This window comes from Nicotiana sylvestris, chromosome 3 (genome assembly GCF_000393655.2).
Source record: "Nicotiana sylvestris chromosome 3, ASM39365v2, whole genome shotgun sequence".
NCBI classification, from domain to species: Eukaryota; Viridiplantae; Streptophyta; class Magnoliopsida; order Solanales; family Solanaceae; genus Nicotiana; species Nicotiana sylvestris.
The window spans coordinates 193,312,640-193,339,567 of record NC_091059.1 but is presented as its reverse complement, the minus strand read 5'-3'; the positions used below and the strand labels follow the sequence as shown (position 1 = coordinate 193,339,567).

Genomic DNA, 26,928 nt, shown 5'->3' with positions numbered 1-26,928 from the left:
ACCGTGCCCATCGTATTTCTCAAACTTGGGGGTCTTGAAACCCGTTGGCAGGTGCACGTGAGGGAACATGCACAGGTCGGCGTAAGAGACGCTCTTTTGTCCGCTCAATCCTTGCATATTCTTCAAACTTTGTTCAAGGCTTCTCATTCTCTTGGCAATCTCATTTTGTTCTGCAATTCTGGGGTTCTGATCCTGCCCGGGTGCAAGCTCGCACTGAGGCGGTAGAGGATTAGTGCTGGTAGCGAACCTAGTTGGTTCCATTGAGAACGATGGTGCTTGGAATGTAAAAGAGGATGAGTCAAAGCTTGGCTTGTACGTGGTAGGCTGTGCCGTAATCGGGCAAGGCGATGCAGTAAAGATGTTCATGCTTGCATCAGTGGATGACATTCGGGGATGAGGCTCAGAAGGCGATCCAGCAGAGAAGGCTGAGGTGGCTGGGTACCCGAATGGGGTAGCAGGATAATTTATGGGGACATTAGAAGTCCCACTTGACCTGGAGAATAATTCAGGGAATCCAGGGACAACACTTGGCGGCTCTTTCCCATTGTTCCAGTCGTCCAGCATTTCTAGCATGCGGAGCCGTAGGATTCTATTTTCCTCCGCAGTTGCGGATTCAGGTGTGAGGACGGCTGAGATTGAGCTTTCCTCAGAAACAGGGATCGTTTGCAATGGAATTTCCGAAGACATTTTCACACTTCCTTTTGACCTGGTGAAGTAAGTGTGAGTACTGCTTCTGGCCCTAATAACAGGTAGTTGAACACTTCTACTTGACCTCGTGAAATATGAGTGCGAGGCCAGACTTTCACCAAACCAACCGTCCTTTCAAAAAACCCTGACGATGCTCAATGACAAACGCACGGTTAATTTGTAGCAAATAACAGATTAATCTCACGTTGGGCGTGATGCACCTATACAATTAAGTGGATTACTATATGTTTGCTACGAGAGCATGCGTCATTCCGGCATTTTTCCTCTTATTAGTCTTTCCCCTTCTTTTCTTTTCTTTTTCTTTTTCTCTTTTGTTTTTCTTTTATGTTTTTTTTTATTATTATGCAGTAAAAGAAATGCGATCGGATCCGATGAGGATTGCCTACGTATCACGATGCCTACGTGAATCAGATCATTACGTAGTTCGAATAACACAAATGAGCGTAAAAGAAACAACCTCTTTATTGTTGAAATGTTATATTACAAGCTACATTTGCAAAAGAAAAAGCGAACTTTGAAAACAAAACTAGATTCAAAAATAGACTAAAAATCACCCTGATGGGAAAACAAACAGAAGATGCAAAAATACAGATTTGACCTATGAACGCATTATGGTTTTGAAAATTGGTGTCCGCGGGGCATCGTTCGGCCTCACCGCGGTCCTAAGCGTGAGATCCCTCTCAAGTTGCTCCAGCTCGTGCATAGTTTGCTTGACATAACCCATTACTGCCGAGAGGATGGTAACGCTGGACATGTTCTCACATCGTAGGCATCGTCTGGTGATGGCATGGGCAATGGCCTTGATCCTATCTCTGGTTCGCTTCTTCTCTATGAGCAGGCGTTTTATCTGATCGCTGCATATCTTGAAAACTTGAGCATCTTGTACATGCTGATGCTTCAATCGCCGTACTTCCAACTTCATCTGGGCTATTGAGTCATACCAGTATCTGCTCTCAATTTGGAAATCCTTGGCCTGATTAGCTGCTTTGATCTCAAGTGCAGCCATCTCTCTCTTTGTTTTAGCAACAGTTTTCTCGTGGTCGTCTTCCAATTGATTCAGGTATCGACGATGCTTATCTGCTTTTGTATCCCACTGTGCTTTGAGCTCTGCTATGACATTTTCAGATTTCTCCAAACCATCTTGCCATTCTCTGATCTCGCTTTTTAGCCTTTTTATCAGGTGCTCGTCTGATCGACGCCTTGGCTGTTTATCTGCATCCAACCTTATCTGTTTGATCTGGGCTCTGAGCATTTCATTTTCTTGAATTAACCTGTTCCGCTCTCCCAGATCGGTAGCAATTTGCACGTTGTGCTCGTATTTCATGCCTTCTACTTGTTGCTTTAACCTGCTGATTTCGGCACAATAGCCTCTTTCCTTTGCTAACCAATCCCAATGCCTTTGCGATGACTCGGTGAAATTCCGGATGTGGGGTCTCTTAGCTGGCCTTTCATGCTCAAGTTCCCTTCTGTACCATGCAAGGTAACCTGGCGCCGTTTCTCCTTTGGCTCGATCCCGCACGCAAGTATCTGATTTCAAATATTGACCCTCATTCCAGATTTGGCGAATCTTTGCTTCTGGGAACTGTCCGTTAGGACTTATCTCAACTGCTTGAGCGCTAAGATCTTCCTCATGAGGTACTGTCTGGCATCTTCCGAACTGTCTCAAAACTCGGCCGGGTGCGTAAGGTTGAATGCTCTTAAGCCCCATCAGCAAGAAATGAGTTTTAGCCGCCGACATATATAAGATCTCATCAACAGGCAACCACCCCAACGTCCATTGTATTTGGCTGGCGGTAAGAGCTTGAAAGAACGAGGTCCATGCCAGGACTCCCTTGGGCCAACTGATCTCTTTGGTTCTCGTGTAAGATTCTTCTATGCACGTCTTTCCCGGGGAATCATGGCTCAAAATCTCGGAATGATGGCAGAGGTGCTCGGTCATCCATAGCTGTCGGAGCAGGTTACAGCCTTCGAAGAAATTTCCCCCGGCTTTACAAACTGTAAGAGCTCGAAAGATGTCGGATACCACCATTGGCGCGAGAGTACTGTCACTTTGCGTGAGTAAAGTGCTGACGACCCCAGATATCTTCAAATCAATATTTCCATCTTTCCTTGGAAATACCAGAAGGCCCAGGAACATTATCATGAACGCTACCCGTCTGTGCTCGTCCCACTTCTGCCGAACTCCTTTGCTGCACAGTTTGTTGATTGGATTATTGAATCCCCCCTCATGACCGTACCTATCATATATGAAGCATGGGGTACAGAATCCGGCTGCCAGATCCGGGTTGTGGACTGTTCTGGGTATTTTCAACGAATCTAGGAACCGGTGTACCGTGACAAACCTTGGGGCGACCAAGTATTTTTGCCTCAAAGGAAGTTCAGCATTCCCGATGTATCCGGCCATTTCTTCCAAAGTGGGGGTGAGTTCAAAATCAGAGAAATGGAAAACATTGTGCGCCGGGTCCCAATAGGTGATCAAAGCTCTTATGATATCTCCCCGAGGCTGGACTTCCAACAGACCCACAAGACCTTTCAGATATTTCTTAACCTCATTTTGCCCTTCAACACCTAGATCATTCCACCATAGCCGTAACTTGGCAGGGATTTTGGTCATTATTGAAAAATGTTCATTTTGCATCGTGCTCATCCTGCACATTTATTAAGGTAATTTTAACAAAACGACTTGACTCAAAATATTTTAAACAGAGGGGATCAAGTTTTGAACACGGCCTTTAAACACTTCGGGGATGAAGAGCTTAAGGCTGTGTGGGTCAACTGGACAAAAATGCTAAACAAGACCCAAAGGTGGCTGTTTATGCAAAGTCAGCCTTCCGGCGTCCCTTTCGGGAACGTTTGGCTATTTATGACAAAACAGCGTCACCTGATTTATTTATGACTTATTTAAAATTTGACACATTTTTATTTATTTATAGATTTTAGCTATTTAGAAAAAATGGGGTTGAACCCGACGAGGGTTGCCTACGTATCTCACATCCGGTGAGAATCAAACCGGCGTAGTTCGGGCATATCATGAATAGAGAAAATCAAATAAACCTAGAAATCAAGAATAAGTATATTTTTTTTATTATTTTTGAAAAAAAAAAGATAAAGACTAAAGAAAATATTTATTTTTTTTAGGCAATATTTGGACTATTAGTCTGAATTTATAAAAGGGGTACTACAAAAGAAACAACACATTTTTTTGGATTATGAATTTTTCATTTTTTTTTACTTTTAAATAAATACCTTCTTTTTTTTGATTTTGGACATGAAAGAAAAAAAAAATTGTATATTTTTTTTAATAATTCAAACTAAGAAGACAAATTTTATTTATTATTTTTTTTTAGAAAAATTCCGGCGAGGTTTTGACAATACTTGAACATTGGTTTTATTTTTCCAAAATAAGTAATTATCTCCCTACGCTGCTATTTTCCCTTTTTAGAAACCGGTCAGCATGCGGAACCGAAGCAAATAAATGCACAAAACAAATAGGATGCAGCAGGGTGGTCTTTTCATTTCAGGTTGCCTGTCCTAGACGGACCCAACCCCTGTGTTGAATCCCCTAAGTCAAATGCAACATGATGCAAATAAGCGTTCCTACTAGGAATCCGGCATGAAGTCAAGTTATTCTAGGTTCGCAACCTGGGTATTTGTTCTAGACTGTGTACCCGAGCGGACAACTCGAGTCGAGGAGGGGGCTACGTACCGGGGACCCGCGAGATCGTCCGGCTTTGTAACTTGTCTGACCTCTTTCTTATTTCAGGTATTGACACTAACAGAACAGGGAGTCTCGACCAGCGAGCTTCTCCCCGGAGGTAAGAAGAGAAGGGTTTCGGCACAGTTTATATACAGTTCAGATAATATCAAAGCGGGAAAAGACAACATTTAGCACGTTACGCAAAAACATGTAATAAAGATCAGATAATAAAGCCAAGTATAACAATTATTCTAAGCTCGAATTCTTGAACCCTGAACCAGTGGTTCTAGGTTTTAGTCCCCAGCAGAGTCGCCAGAGCTGTCACACCTCCTTTTTGCGCGCCCGGCCCCGAAGGGTTAAATGCGTGGGTGGAGTTTTTCCAATTTAAGTGACAATATTCGAAATGGGATTATTTATTTAATTCAGAGTCGCCACTTGGGAAAGGTTTGGTTTTTGGTGTCCCAAGTCACCGGTTTATCTTGAATCCCAAATCGAGGAAATTTTCGACTTTTCCAAATGAAGTCTGCGAACCAGAAATTCTAAGTAAGGAATTCTGTTGACCCGAGGGAAGGTGTTAGGCACCCTCGAATCCCGTGGTTCTAGCACGGTCGCTTAAATTGTTATAATGGCTAAATATCTGATTTAAATACATGTTGTGACTTATGTGCTTTTATTAAGTTTAAACCGCTTTTATTATTATCATTTATTTTTATAGAATTGCAACGTCATGAAAATGCATCTCGAACCACGTCACAATCAATGCACCCGTAGTTGTTAACACATTTCGACTCCGTTGAGATTTGAATTTGGGTCACATAAATGCGCACCCGAATTTAAGAATGTAATTTAATTAAAGTCGCGCCTAAAGAATCTAAACGCGTTATTATCTTTGGGGAAGGCAGTGGAATTCACTAAACCGTCCCTCCCAAACTCTAAATATTTATCATTGTCAATTATTGAGGGCCCCGCAGTTTGTATTTATTTGGCGAGGCTCGTCTCATTATTTCAGAAGGGTATCCTACAGTGACTACATCTCTATTATTTTAGTTTCCAGAGATAGAAGAACGAAAAATGTATGCTTAATTGAAGTATATGTTTTGGCCTAAATCAGACTCCTATCAATTTCTGATTAATTACTTATAAAGTAAAAGAAACATCATGCCTTACGAAAATGTTTTGGTCGAACAAAAAGATTACATATGAGATCGATGAAATGCAATACTTGATCCAAACATTACATACGAAAAGATTTCTTGTTGAATTTAACTGAACTTATTTGGGCTAGATTAAAGGATAACTAGCAAAGTAAAATGTTTTAATTTGACAAAAAGATCATGTACGAGCTAACGAAGTACAACACTTAATCCGAACACTTCTCGAGTTGAACTTAACTAAACTTATGTGGACTAATCTTGACTAAAAAAAAACTAAATGAAACAGGAACAGTATTGTATAAGGTCGAAGTATGCATGCTCATATTAACAAACAACTACCGAGCTAAAATACAACAGGATAAACTCAGTCGAATATCAGTACATACTTTTGAACTGTTGAACTATAAACTAATCAGTTTTCATAGGCCTGTTAATGTACTATGAATATTACAACAAATACTTGAACTTCTTCAACCTTTTTCATTTCATGCTTTCAAACTGTTTCAATTACATCAATATGGGACTTGAAATGTGTACCTGAAAATGCTGAAAATGCAAAGGAGAAGAAGAAGATGGGGAATCAGCAGCAGCAAGAAACAGACTTAACAGTAGCAGCAGGACAGAAATGCAGCAGCAGTAGTGAGCAAAATAGCAGCAGCAATCAGAACAACACAACAGAAAGGATTCTGTTGCGAGGTGGAACTAGAGTTGAAGAAGAAACAAGCCAAATGAAACAGCACACAGTGTGATGGCAACAATACTCCAGACAATCCAATTCCGGAATATACCAAATGCAACAAAACACTAACAATAATCTCGATTGAAATTTAGAAGAAGGAACACTGCCTAACGTATTGACAATAGATGAACTTCAGACAAACAAGACCAAGTTTCTGATTTCTTAATCTGTTTTATCTCTTTCTTGCTCTCTTTCTATTTCTGCCAACTCTTTCTTTTTCTTTTCTATCCTCACAATGTATGTTTCTCTCTTCTGTATGTCTCTCCCTGTATGTATTTCAAACTCTCTCTTTCAAAACTCCTCACAGTGTGTTTTCTTTTTTTCTTTCTGCCTATACTCAGATGCCCCTTTTATCTCTCAGGTCCTCTTTTTCTCAGCCCCCCTTTTCTCTTATACCCTCACAGTGTGTGTATTTCTCTATGTGTTTTTTCAGCCCTCAAGGTTCAGTGTGTATCTCTCTTCTAACCTCTAACTCCTGGGTCTCCTCTTTCTCAGATCCTCCTTTATAAGCCTCAAAACTATCTCTTTTAACAGCCTGTTTTCAGAATATCACAGTACCCCTCCCATGTGCCTTTTTCCTTTTCAGATTCCAATTAGTTATTTAAGTATATAACCTCCATCAACATTCCCTGGCAGACTTAACTTTTAAAAGGTTTAATACTTTTTAAACTTAAAGCAAGGTATGGGCAGTAGAATATTCCTGACAGCATATGCTGTCAAATTGTTTAAAACTTAACAAAAACCTTTATGCAGGCCACAGGCTGTGCACAAAGCACATGAGGTGCACCAATGCACATGTTGTGCACGAGTGCACATGCCTTCCAATTCAGAATTTAAACCAAACAATCCTTTTTACATTACTGATCAATTCAACAGCTATAAGTAAACAAAAACTGGTTCTTAATTGACTCAACACATGCTTAGCAGAAGTAAGTTGATTTGTTATTGTTCGGATAGCTGAAACTAATTGACGACACATGTCAACTCGACTATATTAGCATTAACATACACAATCGTAGCCAAAAATCAGACATTTAAACAGTATTGATACATGGTTCGAATTATACTGACTAAGCAGAAATGCACTCGAGGAGTCAACTAGTCAGTACAAATTTGGAATACAACCAATACACATGTCTTATCAGAATAGGAGGGGTTCAAACAAACACAGTGGTTCAGGCAAGGTGGACAAACAGAAGTTGGTAAAAATTCAAAGACACAAATTGAAACAAAACATGAACAGACATTTAAAATAAATCACACGGACTAAAACAAATAAAGGGAATAAAGCAGACTCACCTTAAAACTTGAAAAGTTAAAAGTTTGAACTCGGATTTGGACAGTCCTTTCTTAAGGCTGAACGGACTTTAATCGAAGTGTTTCTCAGATGAGAAACACTTCGATTAAGGTCCATTAGACCTTAATCTCTTTTGCTCGGACGGACATGGGCCAGTGATGAAGAACTTACAAAGTTCCAAAATTCAGATCTGGGATTCATGCTTCCCTGGTCAGATTCGGACCAAACCAAGTATGGTTTGGTCACGAGGGGGTCTGGGGAGTGTCTGGTGTGAGGCTGGGGTTAAACTGTGTAGATCGAGTTTTGACTCGAATCTTCAAATGAAGATTCGAGAAGGTGGGGAGGGATTCGAACTACATGGTTAACAGATCTATGTTCGGGATGGCAAGGGGGTTCTAGGGTGTTAAGGGGAAGGTCGCCGGCGTCCATGCCGCCGGCTTTCATGGCGAAAGTATACAGGGGCGGCTAGGGTTTAGGGGCCTGGTCTGTGGAGACGAAGGCTGGGGTGTTGGATAGGGGGGTAGGGTAAGGTTATGAACTTATATAGTTAGTGGGTGGATTGATCTCAACCGTTAGATCAATCTAGATCTACGGTCTGGATCTGATGGCTTAAGTGGAACGGTGTCGTTTCAAGGGTAAAGGGTTGGGGTCGGTCCGGGTGTGAACGGGTCGGGTTCCTCAGTGGGTTGTGGGGAAGTGATCTTGGCCGTTGATCAATCTGAGATCAACGGCCCAGATCACACTGGACTAAAACGTCGTCGTTTGGACGTCCTGGGCATCAGGTGGCCTGGACCGGGCAGGCCTGGGTCTTGGGCTGTTTGTTTGGGCCAATTTTGTTAAAATTGGCCCAAGTCCGGAAGGGAGTGGGTCCTTTCTTTATTTTATTTTTTTTATTTATTTCTTTTTTCTTATTTATTTTAAAACAAAACTAAGCCAAAAAATCAAATTAAAATTAAATACACACTCAATACAATTATTTGCACACACACTAAAATATTTCAAAACAGGTAAAGTCAAACAAAATAAAATCACGGACGAAGATGCCTATTCATGATTTTCTATTTAACGACCGGATTACGGTTCGAATTATGCAGGACACATATATTTTTTGAATTTTGTTTTAATAAAGTAAATAAATAAAAATGGGCCGAAGTCACAAATAAATCAACAAAGTGCCGCACAGAAATCCAAAAATTGTACAGCAGGGCCAATTATTATTTTTTTATTTCTTTTTGGAGCGATTGTCGTGCGAAACAAAAATCACGTGCTCACACGGGTGAATGGGACTGGAGGGGGAGATTTGTGGGGTCCAGCCCACATTTCAAGGAAGAAATTTTCTTCCTTCCTCACTTTTGTCAAAGTTGGTAATAGCAGCAGCCCATGTTTTTGTTTTCTGTCAAAAATGGAACGTTGCAGAGATGAAGCTGTCAAATGAGGTAGGCTGTATTCTGCCTATAAAATGAGAGCTTCGGCTCTCATTTTTAACATCACAATCTCAGAGGAAAATATATCTGAGAGCTAGAAAGAAAGAGTGAGGTTTCACAGACAGGGTATAAGAAAATAGTCTGTGAAGAAAATAGAGAGCGTGAGCGATATTGTAGTGAGGTGAAATATCAAAAGAGGGTTATTTCTTTTGAGTATTGTAGTGGTCTTTGTAGTATTTTTACTCGGGCCTACAAAGTGTAAATTCCTTACTATAGTGATATCAGTTGCTCCTCTCGGGGTCGTGGTTTTTCCCTTATTCAGAAGGGTTTTCCACATAAAAATCTTGGTGTCATTGTTACTATTTTATTCTTGTTAATTACCATATCTCGGTGCTACATTATTATTCCGCTTTTATTACCGTGAATATTATTTTGGTAGGGGGTTTATTCCCAACAAATAATGTCTATGCCTTCAATGAAGGATTGCGTATAGGTGTTCGTAACACGCAGCGGAAGACAATAACAATCCTAGAAAGATCTTTTCGTGTTTAAAATGTATTTACGTGTCAAAGATCGGATCTAAGACGTACCTGGTGAAGAAAGTCTCGTTTCAAATTCTTCGATAGTGCAAAGACTCTATGCGTATCTACACCGAGACTGATCTTTGCTATCAACTCTTTGATCAATGAAACCCGCGAACAAATAGAACGAAGAATATTGTGTTGAAATTTTTCTCAAAAATCTCAACTCAAATTAGAAGAACAAGAAACTCACTTTCACAAAGTGGGTTTTCTTCTCAAGAAAAATTTTGTGCGGCACATACACCTTGTGATTTTTTTACACTGATCCCTACTTCACATTTACAAATATGTGTATATATACATGAATTGAAAACACTTTTCTAATAGGGCTAGGAAAAGACGGCGTTCAATTCTTTTCCTTTCAAAGTCCAATCCAAATTTGGACTTCACATAATCTTCCTTTTTTAGAAATTCAATCCCATATTAAATGGGTTTGTGATGGCCGCACGTTAGTTAGTCCAATTGGACTTTCGTGTCTCTTGATCCAATTCAAATTGGATTATAAGAATAGATTAATATTATATACAACTTTTATATATATCAATATCAATATCAATTTACATTATATATATCACATATATATTTTAACTAAGAGATATAATTTTAATTTTCTATTCCAAATAGAAAATTTCAATTTGTTCACAATATTAATTATATCCTTTGTGCTAGCAAAGAATATAATAATATTTCATTTGGACTAATAACTAAATTTATTTGACTAATTAAATTCTTAATTTAATTATCAAATAATAAGTTAATTAATCCTTTAGCAAATATCAGAACACTCGTAAGTGTGCGACCACATAGGTTCAATACTAAGCCGGTAGTAAATTGACCACATCAATATACTAATCAAGGGTGACGTCTAGCAACACTCCTTAACGACCGGATAGCATGAAGTATACAATTTACTCTCAAGAACCAGTAGAAGAATAATGTAGTATATTCCTTCTGTCCTTATAGCTCTGGATCTCCCTAGGATATGGTTCAACTGTCAAATCCTAATAGATGACCAACTATGTGTTCATGTCAAATATAATCGACCATTGAATAACCTAAGAAACTCCTTTCTTCTTTCATTCAATTGCCCTGGCCAAGGTCTTAATTTGGTCGTTTATAATTCATGACAACATGGAGCATAAACTCATTACCAAGAGTTGACTGATTCCATCTTGATCAATCACTAATTCTACAAGCATTTAATCATGCCCAATATCCTTTCAACTATCGCCCTAGGGCCATAGGTGTCTAGTATCAAAGCACAATAAATAACTTGTCAATTACTATGACGATCTCAGGTCAAAGGAAACGGTTACATCACATTCTTCAAGAGAATATCCTATTGACAGTTTATGGTAATTCTAACCATTAGGAATTATCCAATGAGTCGGTTCAATGATCATATCTCTATATGCATCATCTATCTATGTGATTTAGTTAATGAGATCAACTAATCTTTATCCAATAAAGACGATCACATAAATATTGACCTAACCGGATCACTAATGTCCAAATTAATAATCCTACGATCAAGAACAAATTTAGATTAAATTATAAGAAACTTTACTCTCATTATCATGATCTCCATCACGATGACAAGTCTCAAAATTTAATCAAGGACCTTATCAAATTAATCAAGAAATAAAAGAATATCAAATGTCATATATTTTATATCAAATGACGTTCACAAAAATATGTTCAAATCATCAAATATGATATTGGATCTAGGGCATATCTACTATATCCCTAACAATCTCCCACTTGCACTAGAGCCAATCGCTCTTGTACTTCATTCCCAATTTCTACTTGCGCTTGTCAAACTCTTTTGCACCAAGAGCTTTAGTGAATGGGTCTGGAGCATTTTTCTTTCCATAAACCTTTGAATCTAGACGTCTCCACGTTTAGTGATCTCTCTTATCAAGTGATACCTTCGCAGAACGTGTTTGGACTTTTGGTGTGATCTTGGTTGTTTTGCTTGAGCAATGGCTCCAGTATTGTCACACAACAGTGGAACTGCACCTTCTATTGAAGGAACCACACCAAATTCAGTTAAGAACTTTTTCATCGATACAGCTTCCTTAGCAGTTTCACTAGCTGCTATATATTCTGCTTCAGTCACTGAATAAGCTACTGTAGCTTGTTTGGAACTTTTCCAACTCACTGCACCACCATTTAAGGTGAATACATAACCAGAAATAGATTTGCTATCATCTCTATCTGAAGAAAAATGTGCATCAGTATAACCTTCAAGTTTCAACTCAAAATCTCCATAAATGAGGAATTGGTCTTTAGTCCTTCTTAAGTACTTAAGAATGGTCTTCACCACCTTCCAATGTTCCTCACCAGGATTTGCCTGATATCGGCTAGTCACTCCAAGTGCATAAGCCACATCAGGACGTGTACATGTCATGGTATACATGATAGCTCCCACTGCACTAGCGTATGGGATCCTACTCATGCGTTCTCTCTCTTCAGGTGTTTTAGGACAATCCTCCCTACGGAGAGTAATTCCAGTCCTATCGGTAAATAGCCTATTTTGGAATTATCCATATTATACCTCTTTAAGATGGTATCAATGTACAAAGACTGGAAAAGTCCATGCAGCTTCCTAGATCTATCTCTATAGATCTTTATTCCTAATATATAAGCTGCTTCTCCCAAGTCTTTCATGGAGAACTGTTCAGATAGCCAAATCTTGGTACTTTGCAATGCCGGTATGTCATTATCTATGAGCAATATATCATCAACATACAACACTAAGAATATAATTGTGCTTCCACTAACCTTTTTGTACACACAAGGTTCTTCTTCGCATCTAATAAAATTGAACTTTTCAATTGTTTTGTTAAAGCGAATATTCCAACTTCGAGAAGCTTGCTTTAGTCCATAAATGGATCTTTGTAGCTTGCAAATTTTATTATGATCAGACGAAGATGTGAAACCTTCAGGTTGTGTCATGTACACATCCTCTTCTAGCTCACCATTAAGGAAAGTTGTTTTCACATCCATTTGTCATATTTCATAATCATAGTATATTGCTATATCAAGCAAAATCCGAAAAGATTTGAGCATTGCCACGGGAGAGAACGTCTCGTCGTAGTCGACTCCTTCTTTTTGACGATATCCCTTGGCAACAAGACGGGCTTTGTAGGTCTCCACCTTTCCGTCTGCTCCAATCTTTTTCTTAAAAACCCATTTACAACCTATAGGTTTTATATCCTTTGAAGGTTCAACTAAAGTCCATACTTTATTTTCCTTCATGGATTCCATTTCAGATTTCATGGCCTTTTGCCACTTCTCATAATCAGAACTTTGTTTAGCCTCTTCATAGGTCTTAGGGTCATCATCATTATGATCAACCTCATTTGATACATCATCTTGTACCATTAAATTTAATCTAGTTGGTACATGACGTTCTCGTGTAGACCTTCAAAGAGGTATTTGTACAACTTATTCACCTTGTGCTGGATTTGGTTGTTGTTCAATTTGGTTTAGAACTGGTTCTTTAACCGGTTCTTGAACTTCATTTAGTTCTTGAACTTCAACCGTTAAAGATGGCAATTTCCTTGGCAACTTCAAAACATCCAATAAAGGTTCTTCAAGTTGGGTCTCATGATCTTTATATTGTGTTGATTCATTAGTTTCTTGATCTTCATCAAGTTCTATTTCTCCATTATAATTTCCTTCTAAAAGAAATTCCATTTCCAAAAAGGTTGCTCCTCTGGCCACAAACACCTTATGGTCAGAAGGGTGATAGAAATAATATCCCATTGTTTTCCTTGGGATACCCAATGAACCTACACTTATCAGATCTTGAGTCAAGTTTATCAGACTGTAGTCTCTTAACATAAGCTGGACAACCCCAAACTTTAATATGTTTAAGGTTAGGCTTACATCCTTTCCATATCTCATATGGTGTTGTAAGAGACTGACTTAGTGGGAACTTTATTAAGTAAGTATGTTGCTGCTTCCAAAGCATATCCCCATAAATTTATTGGAAGATCAGTGAACCCCATCATAGATCTCACCATATCTAATAAGGTTCGATTTCTCCTTTTAGACACACCATTGTGTTGTGGTGTTCCTGGAGGTGTCCACTGTGAGAGAATCTCATTCTCTATGAGATATCTGGTAAAATCCTCACTAAGATATTCTCCACCTCTATCAGACCTTAGTACTTTGATACTTTTACCAGTCTGCTTCTCAACTTCACTACTGAACCTTTTGAACATTTTAAAAGATTCAGACTTGTGTTTCATAAGATACACAAATTCATATCTTGACATATCATCAGTGAAGGTGATGAAGTAAGAATATCCACCTCTAGCTTGAATTTTTATGGGCCCACAAACATCTGTATGAATTAGTCTCAATAATTCAGAAGCTCTTTCTCCACTTCCATAAATGGAGATTTGGTCATTTTTCCTTTGAGACAAGATTCACAAGTTGGATATGATTCAAAATCATACTTGTCAAGGTACCCTTCCTTGTACAACTTGTTAATTCTTTTCTCTCCAATATGACCAAGCCTACAATGCCAAAGGTATGTATGATTTACTTGATCATCTCTTTTCCTCTTAAGGCTTGAAACATGCATAATCGAATTAGCATTCACATTAGGTAAGACATAAACATCATGTTGGAGGTAGCCATTCACATATAAATTATCACCATAATTAATAGAGCAAATACCATTGCATATAATAATGCGAAAACCACGTTTGTCTAACATAGAAGCTGAAATTATGTTCGAAACAAATTTAGGAACGTAATAACAATCATCCAACATAAGTACTTTGCCTGTAAGCATTATTAAAGAAATTGATCCTACAGCTACGGCCGCAACTTTTGCATCATTTCCAACTTGTAGATTAACTTCTCCTTTCTTTAGTCTCCTACTTATCTTGAACCCTTGCAACATATTGCAGATATTATAGTCACTGCCAGTATCTAATACCCACAATGAAAAATTAGTAGTAGCTAAAGAAACCTTGAAAATATTTTTCATTAATGTCTCACCTTGTTTCTTGTCCTTTAGAGTTGCAAGATACTTCTTGCAGTTTCTCTTCCAATGCCCTTTCTTCCAGTGAAAACATTCAGCATCATATACTGACTGCAAGATCAAATCTTCAGAAAGCTCTTTACCAAGCTTGTACCCCAACTTCTCATGTTCTTCGGTAAGAACAATCATATGATTGACAAGGGGTCCAATTGGAGAGTTTTCGATGTCCAACTGTGTATCAACCATCTTCTTAAGATATTCAATGATTGCAGTTGGATCCATATTCTGATGTTTCCTCTGGAGTTTAGAACTCATAGAAGCAAGAATGATGTGTTTAATAGCAAGACATTCTTCCAGGTGTTTCTGATAAACCTTGGTGCCTCGAACATATAACCAACACAGATATGAGAAATATAACAAAAAGGAGATGGGTTAAAAAAGTCAGCACCTCTAGACTGGTCATAATATGTCATGTGGTTAGACTAGCTTAAACTGTTAAACATGCAGAAAAGACTGCAGTACAACCATAAAACCATATACTATTGCTCCAGTTTGTCTCTCACAAGTCACAACTTAGGAAGAAGCTGGTTCTCATAACATATCCTTATGCTGCCCTACCCAAAAGACCCACACACAAGAGAAAAGTAAGAAGGATGGAAAGGTAAAAGGAAAGGGATGCCAAGATACTATATCCAATCTTTTCCAACTCTGAGGATGCAGTACTGAAAGCTTTTGATATATGGTATAGAGCACATCCCTGTCAAATAAGTAAACAAAGACAATGAACATCAAACAGGCCTTAATTTGATGTTTCCATAATTGAATTCTTCGACCAACACAAAATTAATTAGGGATATCTCATAGGGCAGAAACCAAAATTTGGACCAGCTTTCCCCATAAAAGCAGAAAAGTACTTCAAGCAAATCGAAATTTCACTACATTTAGTGCTTTCCACAATACAAAAGACAAATGAATACGGAAGAACATTGAAAATTAATGCTGATTCTCATTGCATTATCCCTCTAAGAGTTTCACTCCATATGAAACTTCTAGATGGAACTCCTACAATCTCTCTCCCCAGTTACTACTTCCTTTTTCTCGCTATTCCTTCAGATTCCTCTTAAAGTTACAAAATTCCATCCCCTTATAAAAAAGAAGCAAGAAAAACTCCATCCACAACCAAGCTAACCACCTTAACACCAACTACCAAACTGCGTTACCTAGCTAAGATCATTCGAGGATAGTAGTCAGTGAAGTTGGAAGAGAAGCATGAAGTGTTAGGTTTAAATCCTAGTGGAGGCACAAAAAAAAGAGAGATTGTTATACAAATAGCCGGCCAGAATCAATATTTACTTTCTCTAGCCGGTATACATAGATTATGCCGACTATTTTTAGTTGCAAAGATTTGATGTGCGGTTATTTGAGTTAATTCTTCTTCAACTAAAAAAAAATTAAAAAAAAAAACTAGGTGATTTATTCTACCTAAACCAAGAGTTACCGGTACCTGTGCCGGGAATAATTGAGGTGCACCGTCATAACAATATAGTAATAAACACAGAACAATGGACACCTTGTGGATTGATAAGCTTCCTCTTAATTTATTTACATAATTGCATACAGAATGGTGGTGGGGAAGAGTACCAGATGCAGATAGTGCAGAACAATTATAACACATAAGAACCAACAATACGAAAATACCAACAAGTCGAGATGAAAACACATTGCAAAGCTATGGAGCTTGGTATATCGAACCATCCAAGACGTAATAAATCAGCATTGGTGTGACCTTCTCAGCACTATCCCTCTTTTGCCTGCGAATAGCAAAGAGATGAGGCTCCATTACTTCACTCTGCGTGTATTCCATGCCCGTCATTTTCCTGCAGAATCAATCTAACCATGATTTAAGCAAAAATGGGGAAAAGTAAAAGCAAACAAAAAAAAAAGGAATAAATACGAGGGAAAGGAATCATACGAGATATGAGAAAAATCAAGCGGTTAAAATGGCGCGGGAACGGAGCTGTTCATTATTGCAGGTCCAATCGTAGAATGGGGAGAGAGCAGAATTAGTCGAATACTAGGCTTCGGTCCAGCGGATATGTATTCAGCCACGCCTGGGCTCTAAAGCATATGCTCGTTATGTCTGTCCCAGGTAGCGGTGAAGCCGCCGGCGGTACCATAGGCGGCGTCGCCTTCTCGTCCTTGGATTTTTTAACATAGTGTTAGGGTACGCGTAACGCGCGTGTACTTTTATTTAATATATATAAACTTTTTTAAAATCACATAATGATTACTAAAGTATTTTTTTGAGTAATAAAAAAATTAATAGAAAAAAAATCAAGTCCATGAACATGATAATATTATTTAACTAACTCAAAAAGAAAAATTTTACCTCAAAAAGTTCCCAAATTCTTTACTATATTATTCACATATTACTGAATTTTACTAAAATGGCATGAATGCCACCTTTTTTTATTAACTTATTTGAAATTATCAACAATTTTCTGTTAAAACATTGTATCAACAAATGTTAGAAATATTACTTCACCAATTTACAGCAAAATGAAAAAAAAGAAATCACCAAAATCTTTTTGAGTTCCTCTCCAAGGTATTGTAATACATCTAGACTCTAGTGAAGATCATATTTATTTAAAGCTATTACCAATATTTCTATTAAAAATATGAAACCATCGAATGTTATAAATGTGAAATAATATTGCACACACATGTCTATATAATAAGTTTAAATTAATGTGAGTAAATAATGTTAAAATGTGACGCTAAACCACTCATCCGAACATTAATTGTTCAAAGAATTGGAAAAGAAACTTTTTATGTGACTATAAAATATTGATCAAGAAAACAACTCAAGACTGTGGATAAAATCATGCAATTAAGAACAATTTTTTTTTTTGTATGACTGATGATAATAAAAAGATACATTAATTTCTAAACAAAATTTTTGTATTTTGTTTCCACAATGTAGGAGGGGAGGGGGAGAATGACCATGTGAAAGAATTTTTTATCAATAATACTAAGTTGGGTAGAAATTAGTGTCTTAAACCAATGCACATTGGTTTGGAGGTTCACTGTAACTGATTTTTTGGTTGTTTTAATACATATTAAGGTCATTTTTTAGCATTAATTAACAATATAATTGTCCATATTAACCTTAATTTATTCATTGGAAATATAGCAAATATTCCGAGGCTATTTACTCCAAGGGCAACTTTGAAAAAAAAAAGAAATTAATTCTTTCTTGATATTTGAAAAAATTAAATACTTTGGACAAAAAAAAACCAATAAATCATTTAAAATGAACTAAAGGGAGTATAAAAGAACCAAAATCCTAGGGATGGAAAAAATATTTTTGACGACAACACCAAAACACATTCCCTAACAAAACATGTCAATTGTCAAGTATATACGAAATTTTTTAAGAAGCAATTGACCGAAAAAGGTAAATAATACATTTCTAAAATTCCTAAAAAGAACTCCTAGAATCCTAGAGTTATTTACATTAGAATTATATTATTAGTCATCTTACTTTTCTATTTACGTACGTCTGAAACTTTGGGAATATTTCTTAACCTATTTTTATTTACCTAGGATTATAGAAATGTTTCTTTTTTAACTCCTTATACAATTTAATAGTTGTCTCTAAATTTCATAATGATATATCTTCTCTTATATAAAAGTTGATTTTAAAGTAATAAATATTACATCAAATAATATGAAAAGGATTATAGTTATGTTACATAATTAAAACATGAAAATAATTTGTATAACGTCAAATCTTAATGGATTTTAAAGTCCTATATATTTGAACTTCCTACATAGTTCAGAAAAGTAAATATTTAATAACAAAAATTTAATTGATTTAGAAGTTCTAAATATTAGAAAAATAATTAAATTATAAGTTTGTCCCATATAAAATCTCTATCGGCAAGGTAAAATATTCTAGAAAAATAAAAAATGAAAAAGTTCATACTTGACTTCAAATTCTTTAAATTATATTTTAAAATTATTATAATATATTCTTATACGTAGTTCTTTTTTGGGTAACGTATTTATAGTGTTAACCTTTGTTTGCTTTATATCTATTATGTAATTAAGAATCCAATTATCACGTGAAATTTGTCTTTCGAATTTGATAGGAAGAAGCATCACAATTGTAATTTGGAAGTGAATTGAATTGAGATTTAGTTGTTCTTCTAGTTGGTGTCAAATAAATTTCTAAATATATTTAATTGGTGTTAGTCCTAAATATTAGGATTTCCTAGAAATTTTCAAATTGGAAAATATTTAATAACCAAAATTTTAGTTAATTTTAAAGTCCTGTATATTAGGAAAGTAATTAAATGACTATTGCTAAATAATAGGAAAATAATTAAGTCTATTTCTGAATATTATAAAAATAATTAAATGACTATTATATTCGGTGTGAACTTTATTTTTAAACTTTTTTATTTTATTGAGTTAACTATATAGGATCAATATTCAGCAATTTCAGAAGCTTACACTTTATTTTATTATTCAAATACAAGTTGTAAAAAAATATGTAAGTATCTTTCAAAATATTACTGTTTGAGATGGGAAGCACACGCAAAAAATATAAGTTCCCAAAAAGATACAAATTATTTCAAACTTTTCTCCTACTCAAACAATATATTATTCTCTTATCAAAATTACTCTTTGAGATGAGAAACACAGGCAACAAATATAAGTTTCTAAAAAGATATAAATTATCTTCAAACTTTTTTTCTATTCAAACATTATATTATTCTCTAATCAATTTGTGGAATATTAAAAAACTACATTTAATAATTAAAATAAATATTTAATTAGGTACAAAATCTCTTACTTTTAATAGTAACAATATATAGAAACATCTAGCCTTCTCCCATGGAGGGTTTAACATCCACTAAAATTTCAACTATATCTAGAAAGAATATCAAAACAAGTATATGTATATTGCCCAAAAATTAAGAATGAGAATAGAAGTAAAATATTGTTTGTATATTTAGTGAAAGATTACGGGATAAAATCTAAACAACTTACCAAAAATTATTCCATTGGTGCACTTTGATACATCATCAAATGAAATAAAATTATTTGAAAAACCAATGGTCGAAAAGTGACTATTGATTTCTTCAACTAAAGTATTTTCCTTAAATCCAATCTCAAGCTCCTTGTGCACTGATTGAAAATTAGGATTAGCATTATTGATGCGTCCTTTTATGATATAACAGATCTTATTTTGTTGTAAATAATTTTTCCACAACTCAATATAACCATTGAAAAGTGTAGCGTGAATTTTTGTTCCATGTAAAAGTTTCACTGTAAGTTAATCTGATGGTAAAAACTATAATATGAAAAGACATGCATGAAATAAAATATTGATATAAAATAACAATTACCTCTTCATCAACTAATGTCACAATTTTTCGGGTGCCTTGATTTATTTTATTGTTGAACTCTTCTACTATTCCACTCCCAAACACTAACACTCGTATTACCCAACATGATTCAAATACTCTTAGACTATTAATTGGGACACATTGATCTAACATTTCTTTTTCACTGGCCATTGCAAGTGTACCTAAAATAAAGCATGCATAAGGGTTTTATAAGTTATCAAAATGGCTAATTCAATAATTGATTATTTTTATGATGTAAGAAAAATTGTTTACCTTAGCGGATGTAATTATTGAAATCTGAGTGATTCAAGCATGGCAATTGCAATAACGCAAATCATGTAGTATTAATATAACACAGAAGTAAATGAGATAGTCTAATTTTTAATTCTTTTTAAAACAAGCAACTTGAGTTGGCATAGCAATTATAAGTATTATTAATTATACAACAAAGGAAAAAATAATACTAATATTTAAGTGATAAGACTTAGATCAAATGACTAACCGATTTTCTGTGATGAATTGCAATTCTTCAATAACCTGTAATAAATTTGTAAATTATGTGAAATGTGAAATTAGCCAAGTCAAAAATATGAAACAAAAACTATATAATAAAAAATTATTGGTGCAACAATAAAATAAATTATTGATGCAACACTAAAAACGGTACATGCAAACGTGCTTGTAAAATACGAAGTAGCAAAAGATGTTGATATATTAGTAAAAGAAACAATACATGGAATCGCGATGTTGGAATAGGGCGAACTTTGACGTTTAAATTGTAATATTGTAGCTTCTTTTATAGAAGTATTATGGTACACAATTTGACACGTGAAAGGAATTATATAAAGTATATTTGTGTGTAGGTCAAAGAGAAGAAAAAATAATCAAATAATTAAAACTTCTACCAAAATATTTCCTTGTATCGTCCAGCAAGTCAAATTCTTTAAAACACTTCCTTGTGTAACGGAACCACAATAATGATGGTTCCATTTTACCCGGTATGGATTTTTTTTGGTTGTAATTGAATACCTGATATGTAATTTACTGTAAGTCAATTACATATGCTTTTTTGTTCAATAATGCGAATAAATTGAACCAAAAACTAACATATTATATAGTCCCATTAATATCATAATACCTCCTAGTCAAATTCTTTAATAAACTTTCCTTGCGCAACAGTAGAAAATTTTTATTACCAAATAATTAAGGCAACATAATAACTCATTTAATATTCCAAAGAGTAAAGGGAATATGTTATTTAATGAGAGTGAAAGTTTAGGAATTTTTTTTATTAAGTTTCCTTGGGTAAGAAATGTGAGAAAATTTAACCACTTAATTAAGGCAAAGTTTAATAACAAGTAATTGAAGAAAAATTTACCAAAAAAAATCGAAAACTAAATTAATTAAGTGAATTTTTTTAAATATTTATGAAATACTTAAATTACTATATTGTCCTATGGAAACTCTATGTTTTAAAGGGTAAAAAAAGCAAACGGCATTTCGCTAATGACCTTCGTGCTTTTAATATAATATAGATATAGATATAGATTAAATTTGACAAATGGCCATAAATATGACGTTTTTTCACAAATGGTCATAACTATAACGTTTTTTCACCAAACATATAATTTTTTTTTTCTCACACAAAAATTATATAACTAAAATTTTTTCATCAAAGTCATATAACTTTAGTTTCTCACATAAAAATCATAAAGCTTCTACTAACTCATACAAAATTTATAGTGGCCGTAAAATAAATTTTCTGATAGTATTTTCTTATTTTACGTTTTTTTATTTCTTATTTTCAATCTAATAAATAATTATCCAATTAAAATAGAAGAAACATGAGTTATGTTATCGGGAACGGCTAAAAATATACTCATGTTTCTTCTATTTTAATTGGATAATTATTTGTTAGATTGAAAATAAGAAATAAAAAACGTAAAATAAGAAATAATATATATATATATATATATATATATATATATATATATATATATATATATATATATATATATATATATATATATATATATATATGTGTGTGTGTGTGTGTGTGTGTGTGTGTGTGTGTATGTGTGTGTGTGTGTGTATGCCCTGACCCAATACTCATATACATAAATTAATAATACTAAAAGTGAATTCTTCCCTCATAAGAAACTTAGTTCGGAATGCATGAGATTCTGACAAAAAAAAGAAGAAATAAAAGGTATAATTAGAGAACACTTGAAATAAAAATGCTATCGATTCGAATATAAATCTTGAAAAGAAAAATAAAAGAGAGAAGAATCATGTTTTGAAAGATTTACTATTCACTTTTAGTATTATTTTAACTTTTATATATGAGTATTGGGTCGAGTGGGCCACGTCGAGTTGGCTTATCTCTATTTTAATTGAATTATTATTTATTAGATTGAAAATAAGAAAATTAAAAATCATAAAATAAGAAAATACTATTAAAAATTTATATTTTTCAATCACTGTGATTTTTGTGTGAGTTAGTAAAAGTTTTGTGATTTTTGTGTGAGAAAACATAGTTATATGACTTTGGTGAAAAAAGTCATAATTATATAAAAAAAATTTTGTGAGAAAACAAAATTATATGACTTTAATAAAAAAATCCTAATTACATAACCATTTGTGAAATTTACTCATCAAATCACTATACTCTATGCAGTACAATGGTAGGAATAGTTCTGCTATTAAACAGTATTTTCGTTAGGCGACCTAATTTACAAGAATATTACTTTATATTTAACTTTACTTTTACGAATTTTCTGCTGTATACAGCTACCTACTTTAAATTTAAAATTTTCTGTAGTTTTAATGATAACTGAAAAAAATCACTTTTTTTAGGTGAATAAAAAATTTAAAGTGCAAAAATATAGAAGAAATGGAGGTTTATAAATAAAATAATTACTTATCTTATTCTTTATTACATTTACATCCAACTTTACATTGTACCATTTAGTATAGAGTTCAAATCTGGTATAATTTTTATGACACATTTCAAAAAGAAAAGTAAATGCATAATGCAAAATCTGAATATGTGATTTATCTACCGGAACATATACCGTAAACTATAGGTGATATGATTCTGTTTATTTTTCTCAATTTTTTAGTTGCTTTCCTTTTTGCGTTATTGATACAAATTTTGGAACGCCTGACAAAAAAATAAAATAAAAATAAATAAATTAAGGATACAAGCGATAAGAAATACTAGAATAGTTAATAAAGAGTAGCTGAGCCTGTTGGATACAGTATATATATTTTTTCTGAACGTCCTAATATACGGTTAATGAAATACTTTTGATTTATCAAAAGAATTATAGTTATTATTGCCAATAAACAAAAGTATTGAAAATTGTCTTGCCTAGGGGTAGGGTCCTTCCTTCCCGGGAACCTTTTGCCCCCAGGCCTGTAGCAATTCCATCTAAATTTTCTCCATAATAAACAAATTTTGATGTCTGAAATTCCATCTAAATTCCACAAAATAATACAAAGAATTTTCTGGAAAATTTTCTTCACAAGCAGGATGTTGGTGCGGCTTTAAATAGCAGGTATCCTAATTAAAAACCTGAGTGACTTTGCCTCTCAAGGTAATATGCACGTTATTAATCCCAATTTATGTTGAGATTATAACATTAATAAAAGGGTAATTTTCAAGATTGAATGTAGAGTGGCTGATTAGACATTATGCATTCATGTAGCATATATAGCCATGAATGCCATGTAGTTTTGGGTGATCATGTTTGTCCATTGACCCATACATTTTATGCTAAATAGTTAAGGAAATTGAGAAGGTGGAAAAAGAGAATCTGAGAAATGCCTAATCGTGTTACGGCAAGGGCAAAATCATTTTCTTCCCAACCATCTTTAGCTCAAAAACTAATAGATGATCCTGTAGATCCTAAAAACGCCCAGTGTAGCGTTACATGCGTTTATCAGTCTCATATTGGAGGATATTGGCGTAACGTGACTGTTATATGGAGAAAGCATTTGATGAATCATAGTCTCACCGTATCCGTCGATAGCGTAGAAAACAATGATCACCAAACTTGCAAAATTGATCTTAAACCTTGGCATTTTTGGGCGAAAAAAGGTTACAAAACATTTGAGGTTGATGGAAATCAATTGGAGGCATACTGGGACCTAAGATCAGCAAAATTTTCAGGGAGTCCAGAACCATATAAAGATTTCTACGTTGCCTTAGTTTCAGATGAAGAAGTTGTCATGTTATTAGGTGATTACAAGAAAAAAGCCTACAAAAGAACAAAATCAAGACCAGCTTTAGTAGATGCCTTATTGTTTTATAAAAAAGAACATGTATTTGGCAAGAAAAGTTTCTCAACAAGGGCTAAATTTGATAACAACAAAAAAGAAAGTGATATTGTGGTAGAAAGCTCAACTTCAGGGCCAAGAGATCCTGAAATGTGGATAAGTATAGATGGGATTGTTTTGATTCACATAAAGAATTTGCAATGGAAATTCAGGGGAAATCAGACAGTACTAGTGAACAAGCAGCATGTACAAGTATTTTGGGATGTGCATTCTTGGTTGTTTAGTTCACCTGGTTCTAGCCATGGATTGTTCATTTTCAAGCCAGGGGAACTTGAGTTGGATAGTGACAAAGATGGAAGTAGCGTTGGAGGCGAAAGCGATTGCAGCGACCATACCAAGTATTACTCGACGTTGAGCCACTCTAAAGCCGCACCCTTTTGCCTTTTCTTGTGTGCCTGGAAGATTGAGTGACGGGAAAGAACGTATGTGAGCAGGGACGGAGGGAGAGTATTGTTGACTCGTTCGAACCAACTCCGTAACTTTTACTTATACCATAAGTTCTGGAACCTATAAACTTTAAATCTCGGCTCCAGAGCATATATGAGTGGTATGAAATTCATAAGCGGTTTAGAGATGAGTCGGTTTCAAATTCGCTGAAACTTTCAGTAGAAAAATTCTATGGATTTCTTTCCTTTTTCTTGAAGAAAAATTATATCCCTCCAAGTCTTTGTGACTTTTGTAAGTTGTGTTCTGTATATTATTCTGCATCAAATGCTTCAGCTTTCTTATTCTGTTATCAGCTCTTTTGATTTTCACTACCACCATTTTTTACCCTTGGATACTTCGTGCCAAGCAGTGGTAGATTAGATGCGTTTAAATATAAAACGGCCAAAGCACATTGATAAAAATATTCTTAAGTTAAAAAAAAAGTCACTCATGCCATCTGTTAAAAGTTTTTTTCAAAAAACATCATGCTGGTACCTAAACATCATATACAGTCAGACCTCTCTATAACTTAATTCCTATATAACAACACTTTACAATAAAAGTTAAGTTTTTTGTCAATCAATATTCATGTTATATTATAATATTTTATTCTATATAACAGCACTTCGCTATAACATCCAAAAATATGCGGAATAAACGAGGCTGTTATAGAGAGATTTGACTGTATATCATTTACTTCTAACATAGTTTTACTTGGCATATTTCGTATATACCGACCATTTTAAAATAGCCATGTAAGTGAGACACGTGAAAAAAAATTCAAAATTTATCCATAACTTTGCGAAATTAGTCATTTATGCCTCCATTAGGAAAATCTTTTTAGTTTCTTTCTCTTTCTTTTTTGAGGAATTCTTAGAAACAACTATAGATTAGAGATAGTTTTCCTAATTACCATTCGTAGCTATAATTCAATTGTTACTAACTTGTATCACTTATATTCAAACGCGCAACGAATACAACATGTGTTAACTGTATTCACTTGCGCAATGAATACAACATGTATCAACTGTATTCGTTCGTCAATTATATTCATTTGTGCAACGAATACAATATGTATCATCTATAGTCAAGGCGAAATACAGCAATGGCGGACACACGTGGTGGTGAGTGGATTCAAGTGAACATGCTTCATCCAAAAATTATATTGTGTATATGTATAAATTACGATTAAAGTTGTGTAAATTCTGTATAAATATTTTATTTGAACTCACTTGACAACTAATATTATTTTACGGCTAAAGTTATGTACTTCTAATATTGAACCCACTTGCACAAAATCTTGGATCCAACATGTATTTGTTCATTCAACGAATACAACTAATGTGAAATACAGAAAAATAAAATGCTCTTGCTGAGAGTCAAAATCAAGACCTTCGCTAACTAAGCGGGCACTCTAACCAGTTGAGCTACGAGAGCTTGTTGCTCTCTTGTTTCAGTTCAAACAATTAATCTCTTATTTCATGAATTTGCTATAAAATTCAAATATAACTATGAATGATAAATTTACCGAAACTATAGTTAAGAATGATAAATACAATATAAGTATTTGATGGGTGGCGCAATTTTCCCTTCTTTGTTTACGTGAAAAGAGCATTACATTCCTCCACTCAACAAGCTATGAACCAGAAGCCTTATTGTGGGCATGGGCCTCGAGGCATGGCAAATTTGGCGGGTCAACTCAACTGATTAAGGGCCTGCTTTTAGCCCATTGTGCGCTTTTCAAAAGTCAGAATACAGATCTATGAAAACTTGAGATAACAACAACAATAACGAGTATAATCTCACTTAGTGGGGTCTGGGGAGGGTAGTATGTACGCAGACCTTACCCCTACCCTAAGGTAAAGAGACTGTTTCCAAATAGACCCCCGGCATCCTTCCCTCCAAGAACTTTCCACCTTGCTCTTGGGGAGACTCGAACTCACAACCTCTCGGTTGGAAGTGAGGGTTGCTTGAGATGATAACAAATAAGAGGGAAAAGTAAGAAAAGTTAGTGACCCAAAAAGTACTATTGTTCCTATCCAAATCTATTTTATCTCCGTAAATGGAGACCCTCTTTAGCCGTGCATAAACCAACCAATAATTAAGGCTCCCTTTGTCCATAATTTTTTTTTTTTTCAATTT

General features: G+C 34.9%; 2 protein-coding genes across 2 annotated transcripts; one reads left to right on the top strand and one right to left on the bottom strand.

The window, feature by feature from the left end:
• Positions 1–12,612: 12,612 nt before the first annotated feature.
• Positions 12,613–12,987, bottom strand: LOC138888528 (uncharacterized mitochondrial protein AtMg00820-like). Its single transcript, XM_070170403.1, has one exon. It carries the CDS (start codon positions 12,985–12,987, stop codon positions 12,613–12,615), a length of 375 nt encoding a protein of 124 aa, XP_070026504.1.
• A 10,389-nt stretch (positions 12,988–23,376) lies between these two features.
• On the top strand, positions 23,377–25,064 carry LOC104226933 (uncharacterized). The gene has a single exon (XM_009779038.2). It carries the CDS (start codon positions 23,845–23,847, stop codon positions 24,769–24,771), a length of 927 nt encoding a protein of 308 aa, XP_009777340.1. The 5' UTR covers positions 23,377–23,844; the 3' UTR covers positions 24,772–25,064.
• Positions 25,065–26,928: the final 1,864 nt, after the last annotated feature.